This window comes from Pelodiscus sinensis, chromosome 1 (assembly GCF_049634645.1).
Source record: "Pelodiscus sinensis isolate JC-2024 chromosome 1, ASM4963464v1, whole genome shotgun sequence".
Taxonomy (NCBI): Eukaryota; Metazoa; Chordata; order Testudines; family Trionychidae; genus Pelodiscus; species Pelodiscus sinensis.
In genome coordinates, this window is record NC_134711.1 from 37168282 (window position 1) to 37192268 (window position 23987).

Consider the following 23987-nt stretch of genomic DNA (forward strand, 5'->3'; position numbering starts at 1 on the left):
AAATCATCAGCGTATATAAAAATAATAGATCTGGTGGAGGGAGGTGGGTTTATTTGCCTTCTATTTTTTTGAACCTTTGGTATTTACATTTTGAAGCTTTTCCCATAAACTGAGAGAGAGAAATTTACTTTTTCTTTAAGAGTAAGGGCTGAAATCATCACTCATCCATATGACTACAGTTTCTTAGACTATAAAGAAAACAGTAATTTGAGACTAATGACAATCATAAGAGTTGCCAATACTGTATAGTGTGTGGCTCTCAAGCTTTTCAGACTACTGTATCACTTTCAGGAGTCTGATTTATGTATCCCAAATTTCACTTCACTTACACATTACTTGCTTATAAAATCAGACATAAAATACAAAAGTGTCAAAGCACACTATTAGTGAAAGCTCATCACCTAATAAACCATCTTGTTATTCTTTAAAGTGCTGCGTAGTCCTGTCCTTTGTTTCTGAAAAATTGCTGACTCTCATTTTTACCATATAATTTTAAAATAAATCACTTGGAATACAATGAAATGTAAATACAATATTTATATCTCATATTGATCAAAAGAAAACCAAGTCTTGTATGTATGAAATTTTAATTGGCAATAACTGTTAGTGTGTTTTTTTATGTAGCTTGCTGGAAAACCTGGCAAAGACCTCTCCAACCCTGTCCCTGAGAACTTGCTATGACAGAAGAGAGATTAATCCCTCCAAAATTATAAATGAGCACATTAGTTTGAATTTTACAGACCTTGCTTCATATCAGTTTGAACTACGGATTTTTAAATGGCTGTGTTGGACAAATACTTACATGAACATAAACTCTGCTCAACTACAAATCATCTTCTTGGCCATCAATTTGATTGAAGCCAATTTATACATATATTCTTGAAAGTACTGGGTAAAGACTGACATTGTTTGCAATGAGGCATCTTGCCATCTCCAAAATAAAAATCAAAAGGTGACTCATTGCTGTGTCTACGAAAAGATAATTTTGTAACCGAGTCCTAGCTAGCTCAGTTGTTGTATACACTACAGCTGCATGAGAAGGGCAAGGTAAGGTCTATTCCCACAAAACATTTTGTTCACAAGTAGTGCACTAAGAGATTCTTTAGTAATGGAAACTGGGAGAGAGGGAAAGCAAGGCCCTAGACTCGTGCGCGACTGCTCCCTTCCTAACGCTCTTGTAGGGCGGGCGCTGGCTCTCCGTGCTGTGGCTGCCTGCCCGGGGTTACACAAGTGCCGTGTAGACGTTCTGCCAGGGTGGGCGTGTCAGGTTGGTTCTGCTTGAGCTTGCGCGCGGTTCCAAAGCGCGTAGGAACCAGCTGAGTCAGAGCATCACGGAGGGGCGGGGCCGCTGTAGGTGCTCACCCTATGACTGGGGGAAAGGGTTGGTTGCGGACCAGGAGATGGGTTGGCGGAGGGGGTGGGTCTTAAGAGCCCCGCGCCTCCACAGGCGGTGGGCGTGGCCTTGGCGGCAACTCTCTCTGATAGGGCAGTTGGTGGGCGCGGCCCTGGCGGTTGATAGGCTGGAGCGGGGCCCGTAAAAGCAGCTCGCCCTATGTGCAGGCGGTGGGCGTGGCCTCAAAATAGTTTCCCGGCGGGCGGGTGGTCGCTGCGCCGCGCCCGGGGGGCGAATGGCAGCGCTGCTGCGGAGCGGGCGCTGCTTCTTCCTGCCCGCTCCGGGCCCGCGCGGCCTGCGCCCTCCCGGCTGCCGCAGCGGTGCCGCCATGCAGCCGTCTCCGCCCTGCCCGGCCCCCGCTGCCCGGCCGCAGAGCCCTGGCGCGGCCCCGGGCTGGCTCGGGGCGCTGCGCTTCGACAACCGGGCGCTGCGCTCGTTGCCGCTGGACCCGTCCGAGGAGAACGTGCCGCGGCAGGTGTCCGGCGCCTGTTTCTCGCGGGTGCGGCCCAGCCCGGTGCAGAGCCCGCGGCTGGTGGCCATGTCCCTGCCCGCCCTGGCGCTGCTGGGCCTGGAGGCGGCCGGGGCGCTGGAGGAGCTGGAGGCCGAGGCCGCGCTCTACTTCAGCGGGAACCGGCTGCTACCCGGCGCGGAGCCCGCCGCGCACTGCTACTGCGGGCACCAGTTCGGCAGCTTCGCCGGGCAGCTGGGCGATGGCGCGGCCGTGTACCTGGGCGAGGTGCTGAGCCCGCGGGGCGAGCGCTGGGAGATCCAGCTCAAGGGGGCCGGGCTCACCCCCTTCTCCCGGTAACGGCGTGGGACGAGGGGGGAGTCCTGGGCCGGGGCGCCGCCCCGTCTGCGGGTTGCTTTGCGGGACCAGCCGCCGGCCCTAAAGTTTGTGGGGCCTTCTCCCGCCTGGCCCGGGCGCTGCAGGTGCCGCCTGTGAGATGCGGCCGGGGCTGCCCTGCAGCTGGGAGCTCGGCGTAGTGGCTTTAAGCCGCTGCGAGTCACCTGAGCAGCGCATCCCGCCAGGTGTTTGTACGCACTAGTGTCCCGGCCTTTGGCTGGCTGCGCCGCGGGGTATACGGCGGTGCCTGTAGCGGGAGATTAAATGGTCGGAGTTTGGTCCATTCTGCTAATGGGAGGAGGCCAAAAACGGGGCCCGTTAAACATGTCTCCTAGTACCCCCCGGTCCTGTCTAATTGGAGCGCTCTGCCGAGGAGAGCTGTACTGGCGAGAGTCCCCGGAAATGTTCGTGTTTTCCAGGCCTTTATGAAAGGAACGGGCCAACAACTAGATGGCTTGTACTTATTTTAAAGTCCAGGGAATAAATAAAAAAAAAGAATCCGTGACCAGCATGGTACCTTTCTAAACCAATTATTCACTCTTCTCAGACAGTAAAACATCCCATATACCAAATCTGTGTGTGTGATGCTTACACGCATATAATTCCCTTCATAAATAGTTTTCAATGTTTGACAGGCCTGTCATATAGGCCAGTGCCAATTGAACCAGTCAATGTGTGATTTTTCCACACCAAATTATTAAGCTGTGTACACTCTATTGTTCCATAGTCTTAGAAGGTGTCTACATTGGCATGATGACATGCTGCCTGTCTACACTGGCGGGGCGTTCTTATGCGGGAACACTGATGTTCTAATGTGTGAAATCAGTGCTTCTTGCGCAAGAACTATGATGCTCCTGCTTAGGATTAAGTCCTCTTGTGCAACTGTTCTTGCCCAAGAGGCCAGTGTAGACAGGCAACATGAATTTCTTGTGCAAGAAAGCCCGATGGCTAAAATGGCCATCGGAGCTTTCTTGTGCAAGAGAGCATCTACACTGGCGCTAATGCTCTTGCGCAGAAGCACATCTCTTGTGCAAAGGCACATGCCAGTGTAGATGCTCTCTTCTGGAAGAGTTTTTGCACAAGAACTCTTCCGCAAAAGAGTTCTTGCACAAGATCATGCCAGTGTAGACATAGCCCTACTGTTTCATGTCCTATGTTTTACACACTTATTTAGCAGTCTTCTGTCAAGTGAACCTATGAAAGAATGAGAGCAATATACCCTTTATTAAACCTAGTGTAACACTAGCTCAGTAAAGATGAATATTTCTGTACATTCACAAACTCACTAAGTAATAGTTTAGAAACGGAAACTTAATTAAATGATTGTTTCTTTGCCCCTCAAATTATGCATCTTAATGAGCCATGAATAATGATCTGATTACATTGTCCTGATTATCAGTCTATTTCATGTTGTGGGCCACATTCATGTGGTACACCACTTAAACCTGATTTATCATCATCCCCCAAAGCAATCATAATTTTTGGTTAAATGAAAAGATAATGTTGAGTAGTACACACAAAGGAGGTGTGATGAAAATGAAGATATTTTAGTGTGAAGGATAAAGCTAATTACTGGTCTTGCACTTTGCATTTGTTTCTTTCCTTCTTTCCTCTGTAGTCATTCTCCCTCAAACTTTCCATTTTTGTTATTGCTGGGGCATTGATAACAGTGGTGGAAGTGCTAGATATAACACACCAATTTTTTTAATTTGTATTATGCACCTCTGCTCAATTTGAATCTTTACATGGTTTTTAAAATACTGGGAGCTAACTGCTAGTTAGCATGTTGTTTGTGTTAGTGTGAAGCCTCCCTAGTTGTAGAAATAGGGAGAAAGCAATAGGTAAAACAAATCACAAGGGCTGCGTCTAGACTGGCCACTTTGAATTTGCGCAAGAACACTGACGATCTAATGTAAGATTGTCAGTGTTCTTCCGCATATACAATGACTCTCCTATTCGGGAAAAAGCCCTCTTGCGCAAATGCTTTTGCGTAAGAGAGCCAGTGTAGACAGCTGAGAACCGTTTTGCGCAACAAAGCCCTCATGGTGAAAATGGCAATCGGGGCTTTCTTGCACAAAACTGTGTCTAGATTGGCATGGATGCTTTTCTGCAAAAAGTGTTTTTGCGCAAAAGTGTCTGTGCCAATCTAGACGCTCTTTTCCACAAATGCTTTTAACGGAAAAACTTTTCCATTAAAAGCATTTGTGGAAAATCATGCCAGTCTAGACATAGCCAAAGTGCGAGAGTGAAATACTTTGCACAGATTAAGACACTGATTTTTAGCTCCTATTGTTCTGTACTTTCCAGACAATGTGCAGTTAAGTCTTGTTTCTGTTTTCTATTCCTTTAATTTTGGTGCTCGTCCGAAAATTGACTACATTTAAATTAATACATTAAAACAGTGATTTTCAATTTACAGTCATGGGCCACATATGCAACTCTGTGTTATGTGGGCCTAGTGATGTAAGTAGCTAGTTTACTATCCGCTAAGCAAAAGCTTATTGGATAATCGACTAGTCTCTTGACTACACAATTCTCCCGTCCCCCACCCCAGCCTCTGTCGGAGGCAGCAAGGGGGGAACAGAAGCCGGTTCTGGGGGGAGCCAGCTTAAAAGCCAATTCCTTCCAGCACCATCTCTGCGCAGGGCAGGGGGTAGACAAGACTGGGCGTGAGCCAGTAATTAGTTGATTGCCAGCTCACACCCAGTCCCAAATGCTATGCCTCTGCTTTTTAAACTTAAGAGCCAGCAGTTCTTAATACATTTAAAAATCAGAAGTGCAGTGGGGGGACCTGGTGCGAGCTGGGAATCAGCTGTCCCAGTTTGTGCTGGGTCCTCTCAGCTGTGCAGCAGCCTTTTAAATGTATTTAAAAGCCAGTAGTCTCTTAACACATTTAAAAGGCAGAACTGCAGTGGGGTTAGCTCCTGGGTCTGGGAGAAACTCCACTGTAGCTCCCAGGCTTATTGGCTAATTGACTAGTTGATGAGTTCATTAAATGAAATTGAATATCCCTGTGTGGGCCGTGTCTAAACAATATCTATAGTGCACGTATGATCCTGAGGATGTTACATAGGCTGATGCAGCTATTTGTTGATTGGGCCACAAGTAGCTTTCAAACTATTAGTTGAGAACCACTTCATGAAAGACATGAGACTTCATGCAGAATAAAGGGTGTATTTAAGTTCAGCTGGTTCCAAAAAACCCAAACTATGAAATTTGAAACCCTAGAGTAAGCTACAGCTAGCAGAAGGAATCACAGTTTAGGTCAGAGTTGGGCAAACTGCAGCCCGTGAGCCACATCTGGTCCATCAGCTCTTTTACTCCAGCCCTTGTGTTCCTATCACAGAGTGGGGTTGGGAGCTTATGCCACTCTTGCACTCCAGCCAGCAAGAAGGGTGAGAGGCTTGTCCTGCTCCGTGTGCGCTATGGCTCTTTGCAGCTCCTGGAAGCAGGGGTAATCAGGGGGCTTGGCACGCAGCTCTTACCCCAAGTGACAGCTTTGCTACTTCCACTGAACAGAAACTGGGGGCAGTGGACCTATTGTCTGCGGACAGAGCAGTGCGCAGAGTCACCTAGCAGTATCTCCCCACAGGAACTGGGTGGAGAATATGCTACTGCTTTGCTTTCAGGAGCTGCTTGATGTAAGCACTACCTGGAACCTGTATTCTAGAGCTCTCCTGCACCCCAGTCTCCTGCCACACCCCTGCTCCCCCTCCTGCCCTTTAATCCCAGCCCAGAACACCCTGGCTGTGTCTAGACTGGCAAGTTTTTCCGCAAAATCATCTGCTTTTGCAGAAAAACTTGCCAGCTGTCTACACTGGCCGCTTGAATTTCCGCAAAAGCACTGACGATCTCACGTAAGATTGTCAGTGCTTTTGCGGAAATACTATGCTGCTCCCGTTCGGGCAAAAGTCTTTTTCCAAAAAACTTTTGCGCTAAAGGGCCAGTGTAGACAGCAGAGAGTTGTTTTCAGCAAAAAAGCCCCGATCGCAAAAATGGCGATCGGGGCTTTTTTGCGGAAAAGCGTGTCTAAATTGGCCACAGAAGCTTTTCCACAAAAAGTGCTTTTGCAGAAAAGCGTCCTGCCAATCTAGACGTGCTTTTCCGAAAATGCTTTTAACGGAAAACTTTTCTATTAAAAGCATTTCCGGAAAATCATGCCAGTCTAGACATAGCCCCTGATGCATCCTAAACACCTCATCTGCAGGCCCACCACAGAGCCTTCACCCCCAGCCAGAGCCTTAGTCTTCCTGACACACACTCACCCCTGCACCAACACACACTCCACCCTCCTTCACTTTGAACTGTTTTCTGGCCCCAATCCAGAGTTCATACTCCAGCTGGAACTCTCCTTCCTGCATCCCAAATCCCAATTTTGTGAATATTCATGGCCTGCCATACAATTTCCATATGGAGATGCAGCTCTCAGGTCAAAAAGTTTGCCCACCCGTGATTTACATGCTTTTCTATTAGCTTCAGAAACTGTAGTTATCTGGGCCATGGGCCAGTTTGCAAATTGTTATCTGAAGAAGTGGGTTTGCCACAAAAGCTCATGGTACTATTTATATATTTTGGTTAGTTTCTAAGGTGCTACAGGACCATTATTGTTTAAGGTGTATTTTTTCTTTTCAAGTACAGGTTGGACCTCCCTGATCTGGCACCCTCAAGACCTGATTGGTCCCAGATGAGGGATTTTTCCAGATCAGGGGAGGTCATTTCAGGCCCTTTGCTGCCAGCCCCCTTTCCTCCCCACTGGGCTTCCTGGCATCCCCCCCCCCCCCCCACAGCCCAGCTGAGTTGTGCGCCAGCTCCCTGATCCACCCCCCGCAGCCTGGATGAGCCAGGTGCCAGCTCCCGCCCCCTTCCCCCACAGTCCAGCTGAGCAGTGCACTGGTTCCCAGTCCCCCATCTCCTGTGCAACATGCTGATACTCTCTGATCCTGGACCATCCAAGATCATTCCAAACCACAGATGTTGCCAGACCAGAGAATCCCAGGTTTTAGATGTACAACCTGTAATTTGTGTTCAGTGATAGCTAATCTTTAAATGAGATTGTTTATCCATGGTGTGAGATAAGGAAATCCTGTAAATGCTTAATAACCATTTTTAAGGGGAAAATTACTTTTCCAGCTAATGTTAAAGTTGTAATTAGTTCTTTAGAGAGACAGTCAACTTTTGTAATAGACATTAGTACTACCTAAGAATATCTACTCGTTTAAAAAGTCGTTACATTAGAATAACATACAATAACATTGGACAAAAACTTAAGAACCTGTAAAACCAACAAAATAGATGATTGGGAGGGAAACTGTACATTAATTTTATTTCTACTATTGGTGTTAATATAATCTCCAAAATACACCTTGCTATTAAGGAGAGACCATTATGCATTGTAAATTGAGAGTAGGAGGAGTTGCTGGCTTCTCTTGCATCTTTCAGCAAGCCACTTGACTTTTGGGCCTTCATTTCTCCACCTAGGAAATGGGAATTCTGATACCCTGCTTTTGTAAAGTGTTTTGTGGTGTAGAAATAAGTGTTACATGACAGCTAAGTAGTATTCATATTTTTTATTACAGACAAGCTGATGGTCGGAAGGTCTTGCGGTCAAGTATAAGAGAATTCCTGTGTAGTGAAGCCATGTTTCATCTAGGAATACCTACAACAAGGGCTGGAACATGTGTAACATCTGATTCAAAAGTTGTACGGGATGTATTCTATGATGGAAATCCAAAAAATGAAAGATGCACAATTGTCTTGAGAATAGCTTCCACTTTTATAAGGTAAAAAGAAGCCTGTTTTCAATTTTTCTCATGTTAAAAAAACTACAGCATTCTGTTTTGAAACACATTGCTATGTCTAGACTGGCATGATTTTCCACAAATGCTTTTAACGGAAAAGTTTTTCCGTTAAAAGCATTTGTGGAAAAGAGCATCTAGATTGGCACAGACTAGTTTTGCGCAAGAAAGCCCCGATCGCCATTTTCGCCATTGGGGCTTTTTTGCGCAAAACAGTTTTTAGCTGTTTACACTGACCCTCTTGCACAAAAACATTTCCGAAAAAGGGCTTTTGCCTGAAAGGGAACGTCAAAGCATTTGCGCAAGAAGGCTGATTTCGGACAGTAGAACGTCAGTGCTTTTGTGCAAAATCAAGTGGCCAGTGTAGACAGCTGGCAAGTTTTTGCGCAAAAGCCTGTGCTTTTGCGGAAAAACTTACCAGTCTAGACGCAGCCATTGTGTTTCTAACAAAACCATCTATGATTCTCATTGTAAGATTTTAGCTGTTCTGTGCTAGACTAGTGGAATTCTGTGTCGATGGGATGCACTAGCATATTTGCACACTGCCAGATAAACATTCATTAGTAAATGAAACAACCAAATGTTAGGCAAAAAAAGATTGAGTGTGTGTTATGCCAAGTGGAATTTTTTAAACTTCATACATTTAAAAAAAATCATTTCACTTAGCAAATGAAACCCTTCCTTCTGACACTCCTAATGCTGGGTGGCTATTATGTGGGTGAAGACTTTTAAAAACCAATTAGAGAAGAGTTTTGGGATAAGAAATAAAATTGTCAGAATCTAGATCTTGATGTATATGACTGTATTAGAGATGCAATGTAGGCCCCATTTGAAACCACATGAATCTATGGAAGATCTTTGGTACTTTGCAAAATTACGTTTCTAACGAAAGGCTGAGGAATAGGAAATACATAAAGCTTATGAAATGTCTTGTATAGCAACAATAACTTTTTTGCAAGATGTCTTTCATTTGTTGTATAAGCAGTATACATAAAATACGTTCATCATAGAATCATTGTCTTCACTGAATATTTTAAAGATGCTTTTAAAAATTAGTTGTCAATACTTGCTAGGATAAGTGCTTACTGCCCCTGTGGGTGCTCCATACCTGGTGGACCCACAGGAAAGATCAGCTGATATTCAGCATCTACATGCAGCCATGCTCCCAATCTGCCTCCCTCACCCCAGTGCCTGCTGTCTGGGGGGGGAGGGAAGGGAAGGAAGAGAGAGGGAGAGGGTTGTGGGAGGAGGAGGTTGAGACCAATGGGGGAAGTGATGTGCGGGTGGGATCGGGGAGGAGGGTTGAGCATCTCCCCTTAGCTAGTGAAAAAGTGAGCAGCAATGTTCATTAGGGCCCGAATTTGTCTGATGGCAGTACATGGATGCACACTTTTGCTCTGTGGAGCTTCATTGGAGCTTTGATTCTCTCTGTCAATTGCAGGACTGAGGCCTAAATTAAGGAGATTGTAATAAGATAACATTTCTAAATGTAGTTTGTTTTTGTTGTAATATAAGTGTCTTAATTATTTTTAAATAGATTTGGATCCTTTGAGATTTTTAAACCTACAGATGAATACACAGGACGCAAAGGTCCCAGTGTTAACCGAAATGATATTCGAATACAAATGCTTAATTATGTGATCAGCACTTTCTATCCAGAAATCCAGCAGGCTTACTCTGACAACAGCGTTCAGAGGAATGCTGCTTTCTTCAGAGAGGTATGTGGCTGATAATTCTTTCCTTTCAGCGTACTTGTTAGAAGTAAAATATAAAAACTTTATCTTGTGAGGAATATGGGATGAATTAACTTTTTATGAATATTTTTCCTTTGCGGCTTTTTGGTTAAACTGTTTCTTGTTTTTGGAGGGAACTCTCCCGATGAAACTGCATATTGAAATGCGCGCAAGACAGAAATTAACCACCTCACCAGCAAATCAAGTGTCCTGTGGCTTTCGAAGAGTTGTACAAGACTACTCATAATACATGGAATGCATCAGAATGTTAGGAGTTTTGGACACTAATTGGCTGATGATGATGTAATGATTTAAAATATTTAAAAGTCTCTTTTCATTTTGTAATATGAAAGGGAAAAAGTGGATGTTGACTGTGGAACAGCAGTTCCCAACTGTCGATCCATGGGCTTGTGGCGGATTGCGAACACCTGCCTGCTGGGCTGCAGCACACTGCCAGGCCATGCCCCCAGCTGCTAATAAGCTCTGCCTGCTGGGGAGCTCCATTTCTTTTAAGGTGCACGCCTGCGTGCACACAGAAAATTCTTCTCCCACCCTCAGCGAGTGGTGCTGCAGGCAGCCAGCTGTGCTGCGGCTGAAACTGGGCTGCAGTGAGGCTCTTCCTGCTGGCGCAGCTTCACTGGCCCTGGTTTCTGCTCCGCAGCAGGCACACAGCCTCGGGCTGCCCCATAGGCCACATCTGGAGCCGGGCCATGGTGAGGCTGTCCCTGCTGGGGCAGCTTTATGGGCCCTGGTTCCTGCTCCGCAGCAGCCGCACCAGCTGCATGGCGGGTGGCTGCTTCGTGAGCAGGCATGCTCCAGGGGTGGCAGGCCATGTCGCAGAGCAGGGCAGCCTTGCCATCTGGCTTAGATCCCCTCGCGGGGTGGCCGGAGCAGAGCAGGGGCCACCACTATCCAGGCGACTGGGGTGGGATGAGGGGACAAGGTGGGAGTCAGGGCTCTGCCACTTTCAGCCCAGCCTCTCTCCAGCTTGGCCCCCCCCTTTCTTGTCTTTTTCTCTTCTTCCTTGTAGCCGCAGCCCCGCTTCTCCTGCCCTTTGCCTCTCTCCTTGGACTTGCAGGCTCCAGCTCCATTGCCGTTAAAAAAAACATTTGGCTTAAAGTTTTGCTTTCCTTTTTTAAAACAATCTCGAAGCTAAAACTGTGGTTGGCTCCCGGCAGAGGGGGCTTTTCCTTTCATCCCACCTTCTTTGCAGAGTTGCTCAATCATTTTTTGTGGCAAAAATGTTTGCAATGTTTCTTGACCTTAACATCAAAGCTGGAAAATATGAATGTGCAGAATGTGTCAGCATTGTCACACCTGTTAAGTACCTCCTCTTTAATTCTGGTGCAATTGAGGCAAAAGGTTTGGATAGGAGAATACTCTTTAATAAAAAGTGTTAGTAACTATTTTATTGGTTTAAAGTGTGTGTGTGTGTGTGTGTGTGTGTGTGTGTGAGTTTTTCAAATTCTTGTTAACCATCATGTTCCCCTTTCTTTGATTTGCCTTATATACTGTAGGCTAGATACCTTTAAAAATACACACACGACTGCTTAAAATTAATTGCCATAAAGAATGTTTCAGTGATGGTCCACCAAAAGTTTGAGTGTGCTGGTCCACAGAATAAAAAAGATTGAGAACCTCTGCCATGGAAGACTGTAAATTCAAAGTTCATAATTTAAATGCTTTCAGTTATGGTTTCCTCAGTAATCATTACTTCAGCTGTTAAAACATATATAGCATTGGTATACCTTAACAGAAATGTGATGTAGCTGAGCTAAAGTTGTTGTGAAAATTAAATCCTTATATTTCCTGACTACTGTGAGCAACAAAATAATTTTATTTTAGGATGTTTGTAAATGCTACAAACAGCACTGTATTCTGCCATGGTCCCTCACAATTAAAAAAACACTACTGGAGTTAATCATTGATTCTTGTCAAAAGACAGTTCAGTTTACTTTTCTTTATCATTATGGGGGCTTTTGTTTTTAATAATCTGTATCTCTGTGCTTTACTTTACTCCATGGTTCTATCTCATCTCTTTGGCATGAAGCCATAGTGCAATATGTGGCCAGTTGTACTTGTTTATAGCGTATTCCTAATCAGTTCTATGCACATTTAGCAGCTTGGAGTATCTTGTGGCATATGGCTTTTCACTGTCCTGAGCACCATGGAAACAATATAAAGTATTTTGCTTGAAAGCCCTGTAATGCATGCATGTAACAAGGGACCTGACAAATAGTGGAGAAGGGAATGTAGAAAGTTAAGGTTTCCAAAATTTTGGCATTCTAAACCCTTCTTTGTTTCTCCTAACTAGTTAAATTTTGATTAATCAGCTAATCGAGTAGTTGATGGAATTTCCATTGACAACTCAACTAGTCAATAAGGGGGGCACTTGCTATCCGACTGTACCTCTCCCTTTGAAATGTACAAGAGCCAGGTGCGGCTCCTGTATATTTCAAAGGGGGAGAGGGGAGCAAAGCAGTCCCCACTGGCACTAGTTCCCCTCTGCCTCTTCCTTTGAAATGTGCAAGAGCCACACGTGGGGATTGTTTCAATCCCCGCTTGCGCTGTTTCCCCACTGCCCTGCCTCCCCTGCTCCCTGTGGAGATGGTGACGGAGGCAGCAAGGTGGGGGGAGTGATTAGTCAAATAAGCATTTGCTTATTGGGTAGTCAACTAGTTGCTGACATCCCTACTTGTAACTTTTTGGAACCTTGTTCCCTCAGGCTGAAATTCTTTAGATTTCATCTCTGCCCCGGTTGGTTGATTTTAATGAAAGTTTAAGCAAAGACAGTTCTACGGTTTTTGAGAATGAGGTTAGTGTAAAATGGCTATTCTGTTATAAAATTACTTTTGATACCTTAAACTGCTCTAGAAGGAAGGATAGGAAGTTTGAAATTTGACAAGCTGATGGCTGTATCAGAAGAGAAGTTAGTATTCTGGTGCAAGTAGGTTTTGATTTGACCTGGCTTTGAGAGTTTGAAAATCATAATTCATGTTGTGATTTTTGTAATAGTAGTTCAGTAATATAATTACAAATTATATTTATTTTAAAAGTTAAAGTAACTTAGTTTTCATAGAACAGACTTGTAGGGAGGGGGACAGAGGATCTGCATGCTGCGCTTGCCTGGAAGCACTGCTGCTGCAGCTCCAATTATCTGGTTTCTGGCCAATAGGACCTGCAAGAATTGTGCTGGGGTGTGGGAGCAGTGCACAGAGATCCCACTACCCCTCCCTCCAAGAGGCACTCCACTTGGGACCCGTACTGTTCAATATCTTCATCAACGATGTAGATATTGGGATAGAGAGTACGCTTATTAAGTTTGCAGATGATACCAAACTGGGTGGGGTTGCAACTTCTTTGGAGGATAGGGACATAATTCAAAATGACCTTAGCAAGTTAGAGAAATGGTCAGAGGTAAACAGGATGAGGTTTAATAAAGAGAAATGCAAAGTGCTCCACTTAGGAAGGAACAATCAGTTCCATACATACAAGATGGGAAGCGACTGTCTAGGAAGGAGCATGGCGGAAAGGGATCTAGGGGTCGTAGTGGACCACAAGTTGAATATGAGTCAACAGTGTGATGCTGTTGCAAAAAAAGCAAATATGATTCTAGGTTGTATCAACAGGTGTGTTGTAAGCAAAACTCGTGAAGTCATTCTGCCGCTCTACTCTGCACTAAGTTAGGCCTCAGCTGGAGTACTGTGTCCAGTTCTGGGCGCCACATTTCAAGAAAGATGTGGAGAAATTGGAAAGGGTACAGAGAAGAGTGACAAGAATGATTAAAGGTTTATAGAGAACATGACCTATGAAGCCAGGCTTCATGAACTGGGCTTGTTTAGTTTGGAAAAAAGAAGATTAAGGGGGGACATGATAGCGGTTTTCAAATATCTAAAAGGGTGTCACAAGGGGGAAGGAGAAAATTTGTTCCTCTTGGTTTCTGTGGACAGGACAAGGAGTAATGGGCTTAAAGTGCAGCAGGGGAGGTTTAGATTGGACATTAGGAAAAAATTCCTAACTGTCAGGGTGGTCAAATATTGGAATAAATTGCCAAGGGAGGTGGTGGAATCTCCCTCTCTGGAGATATTTAAGAGCAGGTTAGATAGACATCTGTCAGGGATGGTGTAGACGGAGCTTGGTCCTGCCTTGAGGGCGGGGGACTGGACTCGATGACCTCTTGAGGTCCCTTCCAGTCCTATGATTCTATGATAAAGGAGCCAGCTGCTTTGAGTGACATGTGGGGGCTGTGGCAGACAGTGGGGCTGCCTGAGTCTCCTGCTATGTCATGGCAGGCCAGATCCAGATGTTTGTGTGCTGGATCTGGCCTGCAGGATTTGTTTTTTTTTACCCACCCACCCCGTCTTTAGTTTCATCTTGCATTTTTTTAGCTTAATGAATTTTTTGTTTATACATCCTGAGAGTCAGATCTTGCTGCTATTGAAGTCAGTAGGAATTTTATTTATATTTCAGTAGGCGCAGATCCTTTATTTGGGAGAGCTGCTGCTAGAATGTTGTTGCTAAAACTTGGAATAAATTGCTGTTTGCTTCTGGGGAGATAACTATGGGTATGTCTACACTACCCCGCTAGTTCGAACTAGCGGGGTAGTGTAGACATACCCTAAGTTAGTTGAGCAGGATGCCATGCTTCAGTTGAAATAGGCTTTTGTTCCCTGAATTTCAAGTCCTACAGTGTAATGCAGTAGTGGTTTGCAAAATCACACTGTTTAGGTTAACATCACCCTTGAAACATATAGAAATGTCTAAGTCATAATTAGAGTTGAAGTCTTTTGTTTTTTAGGTAGCAAAGCGGACAGCAAGGTTGGTTGCTGACTGGCAGTGTGTTGGATTTTGCCATGGAGTGCTCAATACAGATAACATGAGCATAGTAGGACTTACTATTGACTACGGCCCTTTTGGGTTTATGGACAGGTCAGTATAGTTTAATTACCTGAAATGTAGAAATGTGTGTTTGCTGTGCAACGTAATCTTTGTGCTTTTCCTGATTGCTTTCATTCTTTCTCAACATCCTATATTATAAAGTGTAATAAATCCACTTACTTGTGACGAGTCCAATTAAGTTATCCCTAATTGTTTGTATTCTTTAGCATAATCATTTCTAACCTTCTGTAGCAGTCACATTTGTATATGTATAATGTGTTCATTTTCTAGCATTGCTCTTCTCTTTATTTGAAAGAACTTGGGGTTTTACTTGAAGGAAGGAGAATGCAAGCACATGTTTAGATTAATAGTTTTGGGAACATATCACAACAAAAAGCATTTTTTCTTCTTGCACTTTCTTGTTTCCTAGAGATCTAACACAAAAGCTCATTAACTAGCAGAAGACTGCTAACCATTTCTTCTCATCTGTAGATATGACCCTGATCACATTTGCAATGGTTCAGATAAAACAGGGCGCTATGCTTATAACAAACAGCCAGAGATCTGCAAGTGGAATCTAGGGAAGCTTGCCGAAGTTTTAGTCCCAGAACTGCCCTTGGAGATCAGTGAACTCATTCTCAAAGAGGAGTATAATGCAGAATTTGAGAGGCATTATTTGCAGAAGATGAGGAAGAAGCTAGGTCTCATTCATTTGGAGTTAGAAGAGGATGATAAACTGGTATCTGAACTTCTAGAAACTATGCATATCACAGGTTAGTGATGAAAACAGGACATATTTTTGTTAGAAAAATAGCTAAGAGAATTATGTTCCACTTAATTATTAATTAAAATTAAGTTAATCTTGCTTCAGAAAGTTGAATATATCTGGTAGAAACAAATTACGATGCAAACTTCTAAGTTGAAGTTAAGTTAGACTGTCTTATCTCTAAACAATAAAATCTTGTGTCCAGGTGGAGATTTCACAAATACTTTCCGTTTGCTGAGCTCTTTCTCGGTAGATTCAGATCCTCTAAAGTTGGAAGATTTCCTTGAAAAGATTGCCACACAGTGTTCTTCCATGGAAGAATTGAAAGTTGCTTTCAGACCTCAGATGGATCCAAGGTACAACAAAAGTAAACAATGACAATTTTGATCCTTGTTTTCAGGCATACTATCAATTTATAGCTGGTATTTTTGTATGCTTTTTAATGTTTAAGTGAGCTTAGTGATCTTTAAAGTTCAAATATAAAATCAACTGCAGTGCGAGTTTTCCCTGTGTTGCCCTATTAGAACATTTTAACCATGCCCTGAGAGATTAGTTGTCTTTTTTCACACTTGGACTTCTCTGCTGAGTAAGCGAGTAATAAGTGTCAGAGTTGGTGATTTTGTAATTATGACTGCTGACAAGTTAAGAGGTAAACGGTATTTTTCAGTCCCTTACATTGTCTGCTAAATACAATAAAATATATATTAGATGATCTGCAAACTGATACAAATCCTCAGAACCATCCAGTTTCCATCTTTATGGACAAGTTCACTGGTACACTCCCAACTTCTCTGCACCACTCAGCAATGCAGAGCAGGTCTAAACCTGGCTCAGGTGCCCAGGTTACCTCAGGAATACACTTCTATATATTTTTCTAGGATCTATTAATAGTTTCTCATTACCCTTTTCTCAGAATCATTTGTGTGACTAAAAAGTGTCTCTGAGTTCTTTGTGGAGTGGTAGAAATGTTCACATATTTTTTATGTCACACCAACATGCTGGTGGTTGTTTATCACCTTGGAGCAGCTGATGGGCAACTGAGTTCCAGCCAGTGTTGTGGTAAATTGAAAAAGGAGGAAATTAATACTTAAGAAGCCAGTAGATATTACTAGATTATGATTTTAAGGTAGATCAAATCTGGAGCCTAAACACAAATCTTATAAGTATTATATCAGCTGATTATACATAACTCAGTTCTTTTGGGATACTCTAGACAGACTTTGTATAGTGGAGCAGGAGAAGTAATGAATAAATCACAGTAGCATGAAAGCAAAACTTTTTAATGCAGTACTGTACTAAACTGAGTACAGTAACTGTTATATAACAGCACTTCAGTCACGGCTGTATTAGGCATATGTAGATCAAAATTGGAGGTTTTACCTAGACTGCACACTCAGAATTTACATAGATGGTAGGCAACCTGTAGCCCATTGGGATTTTGTGTGTGTCCCGTGAGACATTTTGTTTACGGTTTCTAGATTAGACTGGTTTTCATCCGCATGTTTTTTTTCCTCAGTATTGCTAATGTGACACACACAAAGCAGAGGCACATGAAGTGAGGTGTGAGCTGATTTCACACAGGATTGACTGTAACAAAAAATAGGACTATGTAGCACTTTAAACACTAACAAGATGGTTTATTAGGTGAAGAGCTGGCCCACGAAAGCTCATCACCTAATAAACCATCTTGTTAGTCTTTAAAGTGCTACATAGTCCTGTTTTTTGTTTCAGCTAGACTAGATTAACACGGCTATATCTCTATTACTATTCAGCGTTAACTGAGAGAGCCATGTGCTCTCTCCGCCTCCAGTCAAAGCACTGCTACAGTTCAACTGGCACACCTTTCAAATTCTAGCTACCTAACCACAGTTAACAAAACTACTCTATCCTGGGAGACAGTATTGTTAAAGTAGTTTTGTGGCACACTGAGATGGAGGGCCACTCATGTGACCCACTTTCTAACCCAGGGTGACCATTATTGACTTACATTGATGTAGCATACCAAAGTACAGTATTAGAAAAACAAATAGATGTTTACTTAAACTGAGAGAGGGAGAAGGCAGGAGAACAAGTGATAAAACTGTTGGACAGCTCATACAAATGCAACCCAACAGTATACAGCTTTTAGAAACCTATTAAAAATCACACCAAAATAACTTAGCAGTAGTTATTAGCATAAGAACATAAGGCCAGCCATACTGGGTCAGACCAAACATCCACCTTGCCTACTAGACTGTCTGCCAATAGTGGCCAATACCAGATGCTCCAGAGGAAGGGAACACAACAGGTAATAATATATGGAGATATAACTATCTCATAGAGCTGGAAGGGACCTTGGGAGGTCATCAAGTCCAGTCCCCTGCCCCCACAGCAGGACCATGTACCATCCCGGACATATTTGCCCCATCCCTAAATGGCCCCTTCAAGGATTGAACTCTCAACCCTGGGTTTAGCAGGCCAATGCTCAAACCACTGAGTTATCCCTCCTCCAATCCTCACATGATCTCTCTCCTATCACCCATTTGCAGATAAACAGAGGCTCGGGACACCATTTTTACCGATCCTGGGTAATAGCCATTTATGGACCTAACCTCCATTAATAGCTCTTTTTTGAATCCTGTTAAAGTCCTAGTCTTCAGCACATCCTCTGGCAAGGAGTTCCACAGGTTGACTGTGTGCTGAGTGAAGAAGAACTTCCTTTTGTTTGTTTTGAACCTGCTGCCTACTAATTTTATTTGGTGACCACCTAGTTTCTTATATTGTGGGAATAAGTAACTTTTCTTTATTCTCTTTTTCCACACCAGTCACGATTTTTATTAGACCGCTATCAGATTGCCCGTTAGTCTCCTCTTTTCTAAGCTAAAAAGTCCAAGTCTTTTTAATCTCTCTTTGTATGGGACCTGTTCCAAACCTCTAATCATTTTTGTTGCTCTTTTCTGAACCTTTTCCAATGCCAATATATCTTGTTTTGAGATGAGGTAACCACATCTGTACGCAGTATTCAAGATGTTGGCGTACCATGGTTTTATATAAAGGCAATAAGATATTCTCTGTCTTATTCTCTATCCCTTTTTAAATGATTCCTAACATTCTATTTGCTTTTTTGACTGCCGCTGCACATTGAGGATATGTTTTCAGAGTGATCCACAATGATTCCAAGATCTTTCTCTTGAGTAGTTGTAGCTAAATTAGTCCCCATCATATTGTATGTAGAATTGGGATTATTTTTTCCAATTTTACATTTATCAGCATTAAATTTCATTTCCCATTTTGTTGCCCAATCACTTTTGATGTGTTTTTTATTAGGTCTCTAAAAACTGCATATTGTTGGAGCTGTTACTGTTAGTGTGAGCTGTATAGCAGTTTTATCACTTGTTCACCTGCCTTCTCCCTCTCTTAGTTTTAGTAACTTCTGTCTTCTAATAAATAAGTTATTTTAAAACCATTGGGAAATTACTGCACTTTTGCATAATATATTATAGTCTCTATTGGGGGATACTGGGTATTAAGCTTGGTTGATAAAGAAACAAGGTTACTTTACTTACTTGCTAGCCTGGCTATAGAAAGCCAGACCTTGCCTGTTAGTTTAATGTCTGATATAATTTTCCTCTTCCCTGCAGACAACTTTCCATGATGCTAATGCTGGCTCAGTCTAATCCTCAACTGTTTGCATTAATTGGAACAAAAGCAAATATAAATAAAGAATTAGAACGCATAGAGCAGTATTCTAAACTGCAGCAATTAACAGCAGCTGACTTGCTGGGTAGAAATAAAAGACACTGGAAAGAATGGCTGCAGAAGTACAGGTGATCTTATTAAATATTGCCTGCAATATATTTGTGCTGTCATATCTACAGAAGAACCTCAGCTACATGAAGATCTTAAGAATGGAAGCTGTAACTCTGAATAAGACATTATAGCAGGGATAGGCAAAATATGGCCCATGGGCTGGATCAGGCCTGCCAAAGCTTTGTATCTGGACTGCCAGTGTCCTGCCTGCTGCACTCTGCACACTGCTCAAAGCAGCCAGCTGCAGGGCCTAACCTGCTTGTTTCTGCAGGGCGTGCACCTCCAGGACAATCCTCGCAGTTGAGCCATGCCATTCTGGGTGGGGAAGCGGGTAGGTAGGAAACCACATAGCAAATAGATGGGCGTGGGGACAGGCAGCCCAGGTGAGCCTACTTTTAATCAGCAGTACATGTACAGTATTTATTGGGTTGGTTTTTTGTCTCTGCTGCTGCCTGATTGGTTATGGTTCCACATCCTGTCCAGTTGATTGGTCGGTCCATAACTGGTTTTCAGATCTTTGGGGTTCTGTTGTAGAGTTATATTGCTCTGTACAACTAGAAGACAGCATGACCCCAGTCTGAAAAGCCGTCCAACGTAGAATAGATATGTGATGCCAAAAGAAGCAGAATATGAATGTTACAAAAGTTAGAATAAAACACCCACATGCTCAATATTTTCCTTAGAAATTTCATAAGTTAATTAGTATTAAATCCGCTTTGGTGCATTGGTACTTGTACATTCAGACATTTGGATGTAATCAGGTATTTGACTTCGTTAATTCTACCTAAACTTGATTGCATTTGTTTGGATCATTGTCAACATATTCCCAAAACTTAACTTACAACTGTTAAGAGTAGCTTGCACATCTAACATTTCTTGTCCTGAGTTAAAAATCCACACAATAATAGATAAAGCCAATGAAAATAGTACTTACTGATTTATCATATTTAAATTAGAAGAGCATGTGGGCAAGATATAAGGTAAAACAAATCAATGGGGTCCACATTCTCTTCATCACTAAAGCTACTTGGTGCTTCATAGAAGAATCAACAGTCTCTGGAGATTCTCAAGAGAGAAATCCTCCTGTGTAGATGGGGGGTCCAGAGTTAGTGGGATTGGTATAGTGTTGTAATGTATTACACCACCAGTGTAAATTAGGGCAGATGGAGTACTGCTTTAGTTTGCGTTGGCAGTCACTGCTGGCTCTCTGCAATTATCCCCCTTCACTATATTTGAGAATTGTAGCAGGAGTAAATACCAGTCATAGAACTGATTCTTGACTGTATTCCATTTCTCTCTCATTGTAACCATGCATGGAACTTAAATACAGAATAAAAGTGCATAGAAAAAAGCTTGAGAGTTTGTTCTCAGAGTGCAGGAACATTCATATGATGACCAGTGCAGCTTGTTTTATCTGTTAAGGCTTCAAATAAGACGTGATATTTTCAAAAGTGTGAAGCCTTCATAGGAAATGTGTATGCTTGGCACATGCTGTATTTCAGCTTGCTGCATCTAATGGACTCTGAAACTGGTTCTTAGTTGAGGTGGGAAATAGAGTTTTTTGTAGATAAAGTTAGCGAATTGCTGAACTTTTCAAACCAATAGGGAGGATGATAGACCATGTTCTCATCTTGAAATTCCCATTGACGCTTGCTAATTCAGGAAAATGGGTCCACGTTTTAAAAACCGAATCTTGAACCAAACAAAAATCTTAATTTGTTTTTTCTTGCTTATTTTCAGAGTCCGATTACAAAAAGAGATAGAAAGTGTTAGTGATGCTGAGGTTTGGAATACCGAACGTGTGAAAATTATGAATTCAAACAATCCAAAATATATCTTGAGAAATTACATTGCTCAGAATGCCATTGAAGCAGCTGAAAATGGAGACTTCACGGAGGTACAATATTACTTTTTAACATTGCTATATATGTGTGATATTTCAGGAAATCCTCTTATGGAATTTTACAAAACAGATTACATGTAGCATAACATGCGGCAAAATTAAAAGAGGAAAAAATATAATATGAAGGGTCAGAAAATTCTTTTGAAGGATATGAACTTATTTGTTGTTACCCATACTGAGATCCATGCAGACTACACTAGATGATAAAATAATCACAGCTCTCCATTTTCAGTTTCATTTTGGCTATGTCTAGACTGGCCAGTTTTTCAGGAAAATCAACCACTTTTCTGGAAAAACTTGCCAGCTGTCTACACTGGCAACTTGAATTTCTGCAAAAGCACTGACGATCTCATGTAAGATTGTCAGTGTTCTTGCGGAAATACTATGCTGCTCCCGTTCGGGCAAAAGTCCTTTTGCGCAAAAGGGCCAGTATAGACACAGCCAAGATGAAATAACATGTGATAGATACACTGATATCACCTAAACTGAAAATGGAGAGCTGCGATTATTTTATCATCTTTTCGGCAAAAAAGCCCCGATCACGAAAATGGCGATCGGGGCTTTTTTGCGGAAAAGCGTGTCTAGATTGGCACGGACGCTTTTCCGCAAAAAGTGCTTTTGCGGAAAAGCGTCCGTGCCAATCTAGGCGCTCTGTTCCGAAAATGCTTTTAATGGAAAACTTTTCCGTTAAAAGCATTTCCAGAAAATCATGCCAGTCTAGACGTAGCCCTTGCATTTATGACTCTTCCTAGGCTGGTTATCCCTTAAATACTGTTTTTCAGATTCGTTGGAACCCATCAAAGTTTGTTTTTACTTTTTAAGTTTCTTATCTCAATCCTAGGTAAGAGAGGTTTTGAAACGCTTGGAAAATCCATTTGAAGAGATGGAAGGTCTCACTGAGATACAGGAGGATCAAGAAGAAGAGGAATCAGTTGCAGCAGCTGCCACTTGTGCTCCATTAACCAGCAGGAGACTTCCATATAGCAGTAAACCTCCACTCTGGGCTTCAGAACTCTGTGTTACGTGATCTTCGTAACTGCCTTGTTTTATTTTTCACTGTAAACTGGAGAGACTGACCCTCCTCCTGTGGTGGAGAATCGAGCAAGGCAAAATCAAAGTGCTGTTAAGTCATTGAAACAGTTCATTTGGATGTATCCGCAACCGCACTTCAGCAGCAATGCTTATTTTGAAGCATTAGTGGCTCATAGGTTTAATAGACCAACAATAATCAACAGTCAGTGTACATTATTAGATTAACGTTTGGGGAACTGAACAATCTTTACTTCTCCCCACATTGTAATTAATGATGTCTTAGCTGTAGGCACACACTGATTTTTGAACATCCAAATGTAGCTGTTTTTATGTGAAGACAAAAATAACACATCAGAAATCTGATATATTTTTGACTGATGATGAATTAATAGTACTTATTCACAACACGTGTTTAATGTTTTTACTCTGCAGAGGTATTTGATCCTCTTTAATGGAGGACTAGGCTTATCATTGCTTACCTGAGCCTATGATTAATTTAACTGAAGAGTTCATTTCTTGTGAACCTTCATATTAAGTCATTTTTTATAGCATTTTTGCAGGCTGGGATGCTGGGAAGCAACTGAGTTGAGTATACTTTTTTTATAATATACACTATAGAAATCAGAACTGAAGGGGATTATACTTATTAGCACTTGGAACGCCTAGCAGAAAAATATTTTCAGCTTTAGCATGTTTGTGTATGATGCACAAGCACAAATATTTATTAAAATCTTGGATGGCAACTTGTAACTCAGTTGACTTGAAAAACATCACTTTGCCAATTTAGCTTGTTCCCTGTAAACTACAGAGTACTTAATGTAAGTGTTCATCTTTTATAATTTATGCTGGTGATGCAATCCCTTCTACATTGAACTGTCAGATATGTACTTGTTTACCATTATTCAGTGGACTTTTGTATTCATACTTTCTTCTTGTGTAATTAAGTCATCCATCCATCATCACGATCTCTGGAAATGCTAGACTGAAACCTGCCATTCTAGTACTCTTATATGGTAATATCTTGGTTGGCAGTGTCTGAGCATATACCAGTGATGCTCCTGTTTCCCCTCTTGACTTCATGTACTTTTGGTTCTTTATTTTGATGGATATTGATGGTATGTTTGAAATGAAAGGAAGAGTTATGAATGCCATATATTTATAAAAATTAATTATATATCTGCAGCATGAAACTGTTCCTTATTAATTAAAATAATATGTAAGGAGTCAGAAATAGATACTGATTGGTCATAGAAAACAAACAAAAAGAAGTATTTCTTCACACAACGCACAGTCAACCTGTGGAACTCTTTGCCCCAGGGGATGTAGTGAGGCGAAAACTGTAACAGGTTTAGAAAATAAATGCTTAAATTCATGGAGGCTAGGTCCTTCAGTGGCTGTTAGTATTGATAGGGATGGTATCCATAACCTGTTAGAAGTTGGAAATGGATGACCAGGGATGGATTACTTGATGATTACCCATTCTGTGTTCATTCCTTGTGGGGTACTTGGCAATGGCCACTGGGAAAAGACAGGATAGTGCGTTAAATCAGGGCTACTCAACTTTGGAAGCCCTGGGGGCCATGATGATACTGCACATGCTGAGGTCTGCAACTTAAGTGTGGTTGCATATACATGCAAATATATATATGCAAATAGCTTTTCACACTGACAGGCATGAATACAAAGATTAAGGCAAGACTGCAGAATACACAGGCCCCATTTAAATCAGTTCTGCTGATTTTAATAAAATGCAATATTTTACCCAATTTCCACCCATATGACAGTACTTGTAATGTGCAATGACAGTCCAGGAATTTAACTACTAAAACACATATCAACAGAAGACCGATATAT

The 23987-nt window shown here is 42.3% G+C and overlaps 1 protein-coding gene across 1 annotated transcript; it reads left to right on the plus strand.

The window, feature by feature from the left end:
• Window positions 1-1573: 1573 nt before the first annotated feature.
• SELENOO (selenoprotein O) lies at window positions 1574-23309 on the plus strand. Its single transcript, XM_006122624.4, has 9 exons — window positions 1574-2197; window positions 7814-8017; window positions 9570-9750; window positions 14564-14694; window positions 15136-15416; window positions 15615-15765; window positions 19030-19215; window positions 20939-21095; window positions 21943-23309. Exons 1-9 carry the CDS (start codon window positions 1629-1631, stop codon window positions 22135-22137), a joined length of 2055 nt encoding a protein of 684 aa, XP_006122686.3. The 5' UTR covers window positions 1574-1628; the 3' UTR covers window positions 22138-23309.
• The last annotated feature ends 678 nt before the right edge of the window (window positions 23310-23987 follow it).